General features: G+C 39.4%; 1 protein-coding gene across 4 annotated transcripts in view; it reads right to left on the bottom strand.

Moving 5' to 3' along the window:
• The window catches only part of TAFA2 (TAFA chemokine like family member 2), a 151,455-nt gene that overhangs the window by 44,118 nt on the left and 93,669 nt on the right, over positions 1 to 13,668 (bottom strand). For all 4 annotated transcript variants that reach the window (XR_014516625.1, XR_014516626.1, XM_083463870.1 and 1 more), the window contains exon 2: positions 3,929 to 4,035. Coding sequence is in view for 2 of the 4 variants with exons in the window: in XM_083463869.1 (XP_083319995.1) it covers positions 3,929 to 4,035 (107 nt within the window). In the remaining 2 variants the exon portion in view is untranslated. The remainder of the gene's footprint in view (positions 1 to 3,928; positions 4,036 to 13,668) is intronic.

Raw genomic sequence — 13,668 nt, 5'->3', positions numbered from 1 at the left:
CAAGACGAAATTAATTCGTTCCGCGAGTTTTTTCGTCTAGCGAATTTTTCGTCTTGCGAAGCACGGTGTCGGAAAAGTTTTGGAAAAGCTTCAAAAATCACAAAAAAACTCAAAAAAGGCTACCACACCGCGTTCTATGAGTTGCTCCTCGAAGTCAAGTCGCAACTGTATTAACGATGTTAAGAAAAAGGAAACAAACTTGCAAGACATTTTCGTCTTGCGAAGCAAGCCCATAGGGAAATTCGTCTTGCGAAGCAGCTCAAAAACCGCAAAACCCTTTCGTCTAGCGAGTTTTTCGTCTTGTGAGGCATTCGTCTTGCGGGGCACCACTGTATAGGGAAAATGAGTCATCACTCAAGATGAGTCGCGAGTCACAGTGACTTAGCAGTTTGCTGTTAACAGTTAGCAGCTTGAGTGATTATGTAGGCCTTGTAGGTCTTACTGCTTCTGCTCTCAAGAACCTTCGTCTTATGACAATCTACTCAGTCAGAGAGATACATTCTCTTCCTGCTTCAAGAGGAAGCACTCCCTCCCCCTGGATTTTTCTCACACCAAATGAGGAGATAGCAGTAGCACCAGTAAAGAAAATGCAGGTAGGCAGACTGAAAAGCAAGCAAAGTGGGCAATCTTGACATGCCATGTGTTGATTGACGTACATACATACATGTCTGGTGTTCTTTTTTGCTGCATTTCCAGACGCATAGCTGTCAACTTTCTGATTTGAAAATAAGGGAACAGCAGCCTCGAAAATAAGGGATCAGCAGCCTCACCTGTCCCAGGGACAGTCTACGGGATATCTAACAATCCGGGATAGCAGCGGGAAACGGCGCTGGAATAAGGGAATTTCCCGCAAAAAAAGGGAAGGTTAACAGCTATGTCCAGAAGGGATCCAACTCTGAGTCTTCACCCTTAGCTGACGGATCTAAAAAGCCTTGGTAGGCCTGACAGATCCTTCCCACAAACTGCCTAACAGAATCATAGAATCATAAGAGTTGGGAGGCAGCCCCTACAAAATGCAGGAATATGCAGCTGTCCCAAACAGGGATCAAACCTGTAACCTTGGTGTTATCTGCACCAAACTCTAACCAACTGAGCTATGAAGCAAGTCTTTAGTGAAACTGACAATCTTGCCGGGGTTTTTTTTGAAAACTTCTCATTGCCAAAGAAGTAAATTAGCAACAGAAAACATTTCCTTCTGAGGCATTATGAAAATGGGAACCATTAGCAGTAGAAGTTTCAGAAAAAAACAAAAAGTAGTAAGTCCAAGTATTAGGCATTGACAAGGCTGAAGGTTGCTTTTGCATTTCTAAGGGATGACTACTGAGGAAAATAAGGCATCTGGAAGAAGGAAACTTTTGGATACTTAATTACATGGCTAGCCCCAGAACATCTGCCAGGTATACGAAGAGCAAAGATAACAGAATCTGAGAGAATATAGAAGATGAAATCAGCAGGGCACCATTGGAACACTGTGATGTAGACCAGACAGCAGATCACTATTGCACATTTGAGATGACAGCTGTTTGAATACCCTAGGTTTGGGCTTTGGATGAAATGACATTTTGGGTGAAATGAAACAGCAGCCATGCAAGGGAACACAATAAAACTGTTCCAATTTTTCAGTATGAATGTGATTAATTCAGCTCTGTGTCAGGTGCTGCTGAGTTCAATACTGGACTGCACAGTTTACCCTGACCTTTCCCCCCCTCAGTGTGCCAAGAAGCAGGGTCTGCGGCCAGAGACAGCAGCAGTGCTATAAACCCCAATTCCAGCCCCTGTAGTGCATAAATGAGAAAAGGACATAAGAATAAACGAGCATTTTCTTTAAATATCCTTGTTGATAAAAGCATTGTTAAGACAGCTGGATGCTGTGAGGCTATATAGCAGCTATGTACATTAACTGCTATCAAGTCAACAATATGGCCACCCCCCCAACAGCTGTAACTTCAGTTTGTAAGTCCCTATAATATATTACGTGGTTAGAGCTGTAACAGAGAATATATATTTTATACTTTTAAGAAATTGTAGACACTCAGCACAGTTGTGAAGTTCTCAAGCATTATTAACAAAACAGTATAGTCCAACATGGTTTGTTCAGAAAAGCAGTATCTGAAGCAATGCTATTATAATAGTATTTATCACAACATGAGGCTGCCTTGTAAGTAAAATAAGGCCTTTTGCTTTCCTTAACCACATAGCAAAAATTAATATAAGTGGCCCACATGACTGACAACTGGGTGCCTGTTGCTGACCATTGCCATGGAAAGTATTTGAAGCCTCTGGAAGCCAGAGGTTTTTTTAATCCATAGTTTTGGCTGTGTTAAAGTCTTAATGCAGGATTGTAGGAATAATTTCTTCATAGTCTTGTTTTTCTTACAACTTGTTTGATTCTGTGGCAACTATGGATTTTCGTCAGCCATTGCTGGCTTTCAGTCATGCTGCTATGTGCTGAGCCAGTCACATTATGGTATGCAGACATAATGCATACTGACCTGTGCATAGGTTGGCTTCTGACTTTCAATCACAACTGCAGCTTTTCAAATAAATCGAAGACGTACCTATTCCTTTGCAGGTCTTCCTACAATGGTAGCCAACTCATTTGAAATGTGTTCAACAAGTCAAGTTCAGAGTATGAGAGTGCACCAGCCAAGGGCATGTATACAGTATGTATGCAAGCAATCAAATCCTTCTCTCAAATTGGTTGGTGTGGTTTCACCTCTAATCTGCTGAGCTGGGAAGAAGGCAGTGACATGATATGGAAGCCATATATGTCTTCTGCAGTGGGTCAAACAGTAGCTTCAAGAGCTGCTAATTAAATAAGGAAAACTGATGTGGGGTGGGTGGAAGAAAACATAAAACGTTTCCCAGTACTGCAACCTTTATCCACATTTATCCCCACACTTCAGTAGTTGCTTTTAAAGGGGAAGAAACGTGAGATCTGGTTATGGATTTTCCATGGGGTTTTTTTGTTCTTATTTTGGTCCTTACTGATGCTAAATCCTTACTAATTCCAAATCTTCCCTTCCCCTTTCATTCTCCATAACTTTAATTAAACCACAGCCAAATTTTCAAAGCTTGAATCCTGAGAATGTACACAGGCGCCTTTATGAGAAATATACTTTAGGACTGTATTGTAGAGCAAAAACTATTACTAGCATCTCAAGGTGTTTTTGATTAGGTATAACAAGAGAGCTGTTTCCTATTAATCCATAAATCAACGAATATTGTTCCCTGGAGAAGAGTTCCTAGTCATAAAAGTAAAAATAAAAAAGGGTATTACTTTCAAGATGCTAAAAGCTGTCAGAACTGTAAGCATAATTCTATAGTGACAACTGAAAGAGTACACTGCAATAAGGGAGAAGCCCTATTTCTGTAGACACCAGAGAAGAACACTCAGAGGTCTTATTGAGAATGGAGACACGACTATTCAGCACGCACACAATGTCTCTTCAGAGTTCATTGGCATGGATAATTGGACTGCTACAGCAGCCCACGTGTTACTCAAGATGGTTTTTTACGAGGCTCATTTCATGAACTCATTTACAGTATTTCTATGTACTCTTTGATGAACGTTTTTTTATGGGAGAAACAGCTTTATTATAAGCTTGCTCAATTTTTCAAGTTTACCATCTTCAGATAAGAAAAACAAAATTATGGTGATTAAAAAAAGAAAGTTATTAAAAAGGCATAACATAAAATTATTTCAGGACACAACAGTAGGAAACTAAGGTAACATTACTTAAAGAAAACATTACTTAACACTGATTTGTCAACACATTGACAAAAAACAACAACCCACAGGAGCCAATGAACAAAGAAAAATCACATGATTTAAATAATAATAATAATACCATTAAACTGTTATCACCTTGAAGCAAGGAGTTTGCAGATAGGTGCCATATTTGTACCATACAGTGCAATTTCTTACCTTTGTGGTGGTTTGCCCCAGATGCTATTCTGCCCCACAGTGTTACAACAAATATTATTATTAGCAGTTTTCCTTTTGTGGCTTTCTGTAAGTATCTTTTATTCATCCTAGGAGGGAAAAAATAAAATACACAAAATGAAAAATGTTCAGTAAGTATAATTCATGTTTTCCCCAATTTTATAGAAGTAGCTAAATACATTTTGTACAGCGCAGTCCCATTTGCGTCTACTGAGAAATAAACACCATTGAAATTCAGTCGGACTTTATCCCAGTTAAATGTGCCTAAGATTTCAGCTTAAGACACCTGGCAGGCATTTCTATATCAATCACCCAGCATGGAAGGCAGGAAGTTAGTCAGATCAAATACATGTCATTTGCTTAAGCTAGTCTTTTAGCCCAATAGGTAAATACCACAATAATGGCTCTACTTGTGTTAGGCTGCATAGTAGCAATAATTTCTAAAGAGCAAGGGGAGCGACTTTCACCTTGATGCTAATCAAGGTACAGCTCAAATAAGGCATTGAGAGCTTCACAACTATGCCTACACAATATCAATGGAAAGCCTTCCTAGGGGAAAGCTTATCACTGCCTCTTAATACCTTATCACAGCCTCTTCTCCTACACCCAAAGAAGGCAAAGAAGTGAGAAAATAAAACATATTCATCACAGGCAACAAGAATCCTACGGTACCACCTTTTAAAAAACCCACACACAACTTTATATATATAACATTATCTAAATTGTATCCTGTTTATTATTTATTTATAAAAAGAAGTGGTTATATACTGCTACAGCGTAAAAATAGTTCAAACCAGTTTACAGCAATAAAAACGTAAAAAAACATGCAAGCAAAGCATAAAACTTTAAAAACAAATATCATTAAACCATTGTGGAAGGACTGACAGAAAAGAAAAGTTTCCAGCAGGCATTTAGAAGTTGGCACAAAAGATGCCCACAAAGTGTATCACAGACCATCAATGATACAGTCTATGATATACTGTACTTTGCGAGAACCCCTCACACTACTTGAAACAGCACACCTAGATAGCTAGTTACACAGGGTTGATTCTGTGGCTATAGAGCACAGAAACAGAGCACAGAGAAACAGGCAGGGAATGTCTGCCCCTGCCAGTCCACAAGACCACCGCCTCTCAGAGAAAAAGCATGATGAGCTTTGAGCCACATGGATGGCTTCCTGTATTAATTATGCAAACATACTGTACCTTTCTTCCCAGGATGCTTCCCAAAATCCATAGTTGTGTGCTATAGCAATAAACAGAAAAACTCAAACTCTGCCATCCTACTTTTAGTCTATTCTGTAATCTTAAATACACATACTACTTAATAAGCTTAGTAGCTCTGGATTCTGAATAGACATGCAGAGGGGCAGGGCTGCAAATTGAGAAATTGTTCTTACCATGTTGACCTGATGACTTTTCCAAGAACCGCCTAATTATTACTAATTATTAATAGCATTCTTTCTAATAAGCGTTAACATGAGGGCTGGTACAAATGTTACAGAAAAGCAACGGAGGTGGAAAAATGAATCACGGTATCCTTTCCTCACTTGCGTTGCGCAATGGAAACTAACAGCTGAGAGGTTGGGGGGGAGGGAGAAGCTGCAATGATCAGCCCTTTATAAACTTCCATAACGTTCACCTTTCCTCCAAACTAAAAAGTCCCCAAATCTGCAGCCTTTCCTCATTGCTGCATCCCCTTGATCATTTTGTCCTTTTCTGAATATTTTTTGACTACAATATCCTAGAGTTAGCCTATATATCACGGAAGGCTGCAAGTTCTCCATCTGTGGTCTAAATCTAGAAATCGTAAGAACTTGGTGAGTACAGGAGGCACACCAGAAACCAGAATTTAAACAAACTGGTTTAAACTATCCAGTCTCTGCAGAGAATGGGTTGCTCCAATAGGCTGCTCAGGAAAGCTCATGGTGTGCGGCAGTGGGGCACATCCAACTTTCTTTCATCTCCCACTACAGTGCCTTTGGAAAGGTACAGCTGAAAAATGGTGGAAGAGATTAGAGTAGGCTTCACTTTGCTTCTTTTTCGGAATTATATCCCACAGGTGAGCAGCAATAGGTCTTAAACCAAACCGTCTGCAGTGCAAAATCACTTTTAGCCTGAACGCAAATTTAAAATGCTAAACTGGCATGTTTACGCCTTTGATTTTGATTTCACACACACAACACAATTGTACCCACATAAGATACTCAAAGAAGGGTTTTTAAATATTGTGTAAAATGCTCCTGGTTCTTGAGCATAAGCTGAACGTATTTAAATGGATAATCGAACCGCACAGTGAGACCTTTGTGGGAAAGCTCAACCATGGAAGAACGACAGAGAAGCACCACTTATTGTATAAATGCATTCTAACTGTGTAAGCTCATCACGGCTGTGAAAGGGCAGTCTTTACTGAAACAAGCATACATAACAACACAAAAAAGACATGTAAGATGAAAGTATGCATATCACCTGTATATAAGCAAAATATGCAGAACTTGGGGAAATATTCTCCATGTCAGAACACTTTAATTATTCCACAATATGTACTCAATGAAAATAGTATGCACATACTATTATGTATAAGGGCTTGGATTTATCAAACTGTATTTTTGTACAACCCCATGAATGTTAATATGTTTAAAACTAAATGCCTTGGAAAATGTTTCTTTCTTTTCTGACAAAATAAGTTTTCTTGAAACACCTTTTAGAAATACTGTGGTTCTAATGAATAGTGTCCTTTCTAAAGCAGTGCCATTATTAATCAACAATGCTCCCAGATTAACATCAGCTCCTTTGCAACACAATTGATTGCAATTTTCACCTTCGTTAATTTTCAGACAGGCTACTAACAAAAGCAATAGAGAAAACAAAGTAAGAAAAAAACCCAGAGATATCTTGTTCCTCATAAAAAACTGCAACACGAAATAACTCGCTGAATTAGTCGCATTTAACAGTGGATATAGTGGCCTGGTTTTCACACACCAAACCATCATTTAGAGCTATGTGCATGAGCTGTTACACTATTATCTCCCCTCTGTTTCCGTACAACCATGAGAACTTTTGTAGCGAGTTTAGTTTAGTGCTATCCTCATTTAAAACAAACTCTGGTCAATTTCTAAACAAGCCTACTAAAACCATGTGTTATAAAGCGGACAATTTAAATAAGCAGTGTTTGTTTTAAACCAAGATCTCTGGTTCGTATATAATGTCAAGCTAGGTTTTGCGGGGGAAAGAACTAAATTTTGTAGATGTCTTCATGCTGGCCATGGTGGCTCCTTCCTGTTCATGCAAGTAGCATCAAACCATGGTTTAGTGTTAAGTGCAAACACAACAAAATGTAGTGAAAGCAGTAGGGCTTTGAGAAGTAACTGGGGAGTTTTGAGGCATATCCAGTCCTGCTGTTGGAGAGGTACCTTGCTCTTCAGTTCAACACAGCCTGGAGTTGTATTCCAAAACAACTGGAAAGAAACAGGTTGGGAAAGTTCTATTTTAAAAGCTTCAAATGAAGCTGCATTTCCATATCTGACTACAGCTCAACAGATTGCAATCCATTTATTTATTTATTCTTTTGTTGTCATTTCAGTAGGTTGTGGAAGCTCATGTTTATCCATTCTAGATGCAAAAAAGCCTAATTATATATACAAAAGTGGAGGGGTCTTTTGTTGTTGTTGTTGAATTACTTTTACTGAACATACCATCCAGTTTAGAGGATTTAAATCCCGTGACCACTTACTCAACATTTAATTTTTCAAATAGATGTACACAGTGCTTCCCGCCCCCACGCCGGGGTAATCAAGGGTACGCAGTACCGGCACCTCTTTTTGTTGTTGTTAAAAAGTGTGGCACTTACTGTAACAACTTCATGGTGAGTACAGGCACCTATTTTTCTAGGGGGAAAGCACTGTATGCACATAGCTTTACAAAATACTAAAAACCTTCAACAATTCAATAATCAAGTCAATCAATGATTTCCCCCCTTGTATAATAATAGCTAAGTATCTGAAACCTTAACACTCCAAGTCATCTACAATCTCATACAGTACTTTTGTCACTTCAAATTCTCTCTCAATATCTGTACTTAAGAGGTTGAAGGTTGAAGAGGTCTCTGTCTTTCCACTCATTCATCACTGCTATAGCATTTGCTTCCATAAAGCTTTCGCAAATGGTTGATTAAATTTTCTTCATTCATCTCGCTTTTTCGTAAGATTCCGAGAACTGAAGCTGGGACTTTCTACATGCAAAATCCTTTATCTCTGTATACTATATTCGTACCACTCTGTCATCCTAGAGTGCACATGTAATGGAGTGCACATGCTCCAGAGTTAAGGAGGCCGCCCAGAGTGCAGCTACTAACAGAGTACTGCTGCTGCTGCTACTACTACTGCTATAAATATCTGAAACTGGCAGGCAAGCAAGCAAACAAGAGGTGTTGTGGGGGAGGAAAGCGGGTGAGTGAGCTGGGCTTCTAGCAGGATGAAGCAGGAGAGAGAGTTGGGTTGGCAGTGGTGGGTGGGTTGTGAGAGTAAGGCAGGGTGGCAAGCAGAGCAGGGGGGCGAGCTGAGCTTGTGGCAGTGAGGCAGGTTGGGTGAGAGGGGCGGCATAAGTAGTGCAGGTGAGCTGCGGAGGTTTTGTAAAAATTGATGGAAGGGCCTTAGGGAAGGAAGAGTGTAAGCCAAAAGTAAGTAGGTTGGGGCAAAGAGTAAGGAGAAGGGGAGGGTGGCTGGTGTGTGAAGCAATCAGGGTCATCATCCCCTAGAACTAATTTGACATGATGCGGCAGCTCCAGGCATTCTTGGAGAACACAGATTATTTATCTCCAGGGTTCAAGCCTGGCCACAGAACTGAGTCCACCTCAGTAGCCCTGATGGATTATCTTTGTTCAAGCTTGTTCCTGCTTCCTGATCTCTCATTGGCATTTGTTACCATTGAGTATGGTATCATCCTGGACTGGCTCCAGGATATGGGAATTGGGGGGGACACTGTATTACAGTGGTTCCAATCCAACTTTCAGGATCGAATCCAGACAGGAGCATTGGTGGGGTATCCCTGGTGCTACTTAATCCTGGTACTGTGGATGAGTAGCTCCTGGGTCCGAGAAACTGGTCAGTTGCCTACCCTGGATGAGGTTACATTCCCCCTTTAGGGGAAAACCTTTTACCAATTGTGCCTGTTTCGACAGCAATGGGCATCTGCCATAGACATTACAGTACAGCCGTACCTCAGAAGTCGAACAGAATCTGTTCCGGAAGTCCGTTCGACTTCCGAAACATTCGACTTCTAAAACCCAGCTTCTGATTGGCTGCAGAAAACCGTGGAAGCCCCATTGGATGCTCGGCTTCCAAAAGAACATTTCAAAAACCTGAACACTCATTTCCGGTTTTCGATCATTCGGGAATCGAAACATTTGACTCTCAAGGCATCCCGGAGCCAAGGTACGACTGTACATCTACCCTTCCCCCTACATATAAAACCATAATTATAATTGAAAACTCAGAGCACTTGAAAACACTTCAACAACCATACAAAAGAAACGTAAACTGCTATAACAAAACTGCACAATTATAGGACTAGAGTAAAAAGAGGATAATTGGCATATGGTTCAGGAACCCTAGGGCAAACATATTGCCCGAATTACGTTGTCTTGGAGCTCCTTGGATACACTGTAAATTGATAAGTTGTGCTTCTTTAAGACATCAGAATGTGTATTTTTTTTCTGGAGAGTTCCCCAATCTTTACATTCTAATGTTTGAAGAGGTTATGAAAGAGCAACCATTTGAAATAAGCGTTGTGTTTCTCTTTACACTCATGTTCTGTGCAACAAAAATATACTTTGCAAGTTACTTTAACTGAATTGTGTGAGTTTCATATAATTTAAGATTTCTGACACTAGGCACAAGGCTACTGGAGACTCTGTACTGCTTTGTTTCAAACAATGTGGACTGTGTCAAGTACCTGCTGTATGAGGATTAGGAAGAATTATTTTTCAGTTTTTCATTTAATACAATTAATTGGCAAAGTCTGGGCTCTAAGCCAACTATTTTATTTTCTGTAAGAATTGTAATTTGGCAGCGTGTGAGCTGAACTGAATGCTTTACAGCTGTCTTAAAAATACAGAGCAATATCCATTTTACATATATACAAGGCATCATAGCGCATTTCAATGAGAATTCTAATTAGTTAATATGCTTTACAACAAAGCACCTTAAAGTTATAATTGCCAAGATATTTATGCAGATAAGCAATAGACGAGAATGAAACACATGGTTTCCAAAAAGCAATACTAAGATTTCAATTTAACAAGCAGAATGTTAATGTAATGGGGGAAGAAGGAAAAACATAATATTATTAACTCCAGAGAGGCAGCCATATCACAGACTCAGGAGACTTGTGGCATAAACATTTGTAGGCTAGAGCCCAATCAAATTAACAGTACAGTGTGTATTCACGAGCTCTTCTTGAAACACTTTCACAGGATCACAGAATGTGTGGAAAATGAGAATTGAACACAGAACACTTCCAACTTTGTGTTGAACCGTTCAGTTTTTATCTGCAACTCACTGAGGAAGTCAGTATGTCCTGTGAATATGTCCTCAAGTGAATTAACTGGAATCATACATTCAGATCCGTTTGCTTGCTTATCCGTATTATTTTCTTCCATTGCCATTGAATCTCTCTCTTATTTTTCTTACTCCCACCTTTCTTGCTATGCTGATTTATAATGTAAAAAGGGACAACTATTCTCGCTAGTAGGAACCATGCACCCACTGAGTCTGCATTCAAAAGAATTCGCTAATGAATTGTGAATTGCAGCTTCACACTGAAGTCTCCCTATAATGTCTTTTTATTGAAGTGTAACAACTTTGTAGGCAGTAGCATCCTGGGAGACTGAAATGTTCTCCCACTGCTTCTGAATGCTGCCATTCTTAGGTCAGGTTTGTTCTGTTCATTCTCTTGCATAAACACAGGAGACTTTGTCCCTGTCTTGTGTGAACACAGGACACCACTGTGGAATGTGATGGCATATATCCCATTGCAGGATGTGTTGGAGAACAAGATAGTATAGCTGAAGTTATTTGGCAAAATCATGCAATATTGGTTGCCAAGAGGAGGAAAAAGGATGTTCTGTTTGCCAGATGATTGCATAGAATAGATATAATACTTTTTAAAGTGGTCCATTTTCATGCCAAGCTACGTAGTTGTAAAAATCACCTGGAAGCAGTAATAAATAAATCAACGGGCCACCAAAAAAATCTCAGCTACATTAGTGCAAACATTTCTCCCATTTCACTGTACTGGAGCTGTTTCATCTACATTATTTGCTTTCCAATTTTAGGAAATATATGCTTCAGACATGTAATTCTATGCACCTTCTTCAGAGATATATGCGTAAGTAATCACACTGAGGGGGGAAAAATACTGCTTTAGTTGGGACCTCGCTCGTCCCAACTAAACAAGAATGGCAACTTAAGCTGACAGAATATGTGCAGCTTGCAGACTTAACCTATAGAATAAGAGAACAAGAAGAACACGTGTTTAGAGAAGAATGGAAAATGTTTATTGAATATATGGGGATAAATTGTGTACACTTGAAAACGTTGGCAGCATTAAGATAAATTCAACAGTGTAAATAAGTTTTGATGGATGTAATAATGGAATACAGTCATACCTCATGCTGCGTTAGGTTCATGTTGCGTCTTTTCGGCTTGTGAACGCGACAAACCCGGAAGTGTATACTTCTGGGTTTCGCCACATGTGCGTGCACAGAAGTGTTCTGTGCGCTTTGCACATGCGCATAAGCGTTCTGCGCGCTTTGCACATGCACAGAAGCGCTCTATTGTGCTCTACGCTTGTGCAGAAGCGCCGCTCTGGTTGCAGACTTTTCGGGGTACGAACGGCACTCTGGAACGGATCATGTCCGCAACTAGAAGTACCACTGTACTGGATGGTTTAGTTTTTGTAAAATATGCAGGGATTTGTGATATGCAAAATGAACCATGGAAAGAGAAGAAAGGAAGTCATTGATATTTTAAGGATGTTCAAATGTGTATTCTAAATTGTAAAATAGAAAATTTAATAAAAATTATATATTTTTAAAAAGGGGAAAGAATACTAGTTCTTGGATTACTATTTGTGTAGACACGCCACTGATATTTTCATGTATCGCAGTCTCGGTTTCAATGGCAATTCCATTTTTAGACTTTCAGTAATGTTTGATATGAATACACTGGAAGGGTATCATGCTTTTGAAATCGATATTGTATTGTCTTGGAGTTTTTTTGTTTGTAAGGAAAGGTGTTATTTAGACAACCAAAGGATTGTGGAACTATACATTTCTTTAACAAACGCACATGCTCAGTGGCCACAAAATGCTAACTGCCTGATGGGGGCAAAACAGAAAACTGCAGGAAATGGAATATCCTGGAAAAGGACATGGTTGGCTGGATCACTGGAACCCTGAACAGAAATACTTCATGTACAAACATTTTGTCACAGATTCAACTTTTTTGGAATCAGTCTGAAAAAAACCCTAGATTAGATTAGTAACCTGCATGAAAGTGATAGCCAGTTAAATCATACTCAGGAGTAGACCCACAGAAATCAATTGATTTATATCAATTTTTTCGCTCTATAAGACGCACCAGACCATAAGACGCACCTAGTTTTTGGAAGAGGAAAACAAGAAAAAATAATATTCTGAATCTCAGAAGCCAGAACAGCAAGCAAGATCGCTGCGCAGCGATCCCTCTTGCTGTTCTGGCTTCTGGGATAGCTGTGCAGCCTGTATTCGCTCCATAAGACGCACACACATTTCCCCTTACTTTTTGGGAGGGAAAAAGTGAGTCTTATAGAGCAAAAAATACGGTAATTTAAATTGGGATACTCTGCGCATTACTTCATTGGGTATCATGGTTATTCTCACTCTTCTTTGTACAAGAGCTTAGCCAAGGTTTGTTCTCGGCTCTGGGAACCAGCACATTCCCAGTAATCCATCATTCAATTTACTGTGTCACGTGAAGCATGCCTGTGTATGCAAAGGGAAATCAGGTCTCTCTTGTGGGCCATTACATAGGTGGGGCATTTCATACTAATTTTGAAATAGGTCTTGGTGGGGTAAAAATGATCTACACTCTTAAATCCAGTGGCTGGACTAGGTAATTCCAGAGTTCAGTGCCAACTCTAGGGTCCATTGTAACTATACTACGAATGATTCAAATACTATATTGTTTCAAGTAATATGTGCTATTTTACGCCCAATGCTACATTAACAGAAGGCACAGTAAAAAATAAATGTGATTTTTCATGAAGCAATTGCTCAAAAAAAAAAAAAAAAGCTACAGTTTCATAAGTTGCTAGCACTGGTATTGTATGCGGTGTAAAACTCTGTATTATATTGATCCTGGAACCTAGCAAATTCTGATATATGCCAGCTTTTCATGCAACTATATTAATGCTTGCCATGGGCTAAAATATTGATTGCTGTATTAATAAACAAAAGCTGAACCAGACTTAGGAAGAATTGATATAATGGTAGTCACGAAGATTTTATACAGTTTCTTATTTGAATTATCAAACTTTGTTCTGAACAGCCAATACATTGGTAGCACAAGTCATTACCTCAACCTCCACAGTACTTTGCACCTGAGAATTCTTATACAAAGGTAGCAATTACAGAATATGAGAAAAGGATTTAATACCTTCTCTTACCCATTAAAAGCTGTGTTG

This window comes from Podarcis liolepis, assembly GCF_965112155.1.
Source record: "Podarcis liolepis genome assembly, chromosome: 10".
In the NCBI taxonomy this organism is placed as follows: Eukaryota; Metazoa; Chordata; class Lepidosauria; order Squamata; family Lacertidae; genus Podarcis; species Podarcis liolepis.
Note: the sequence above shows the minus strand (reverse complement) of the source record. Positions and strands in the feature narration are given on the sequence as shown.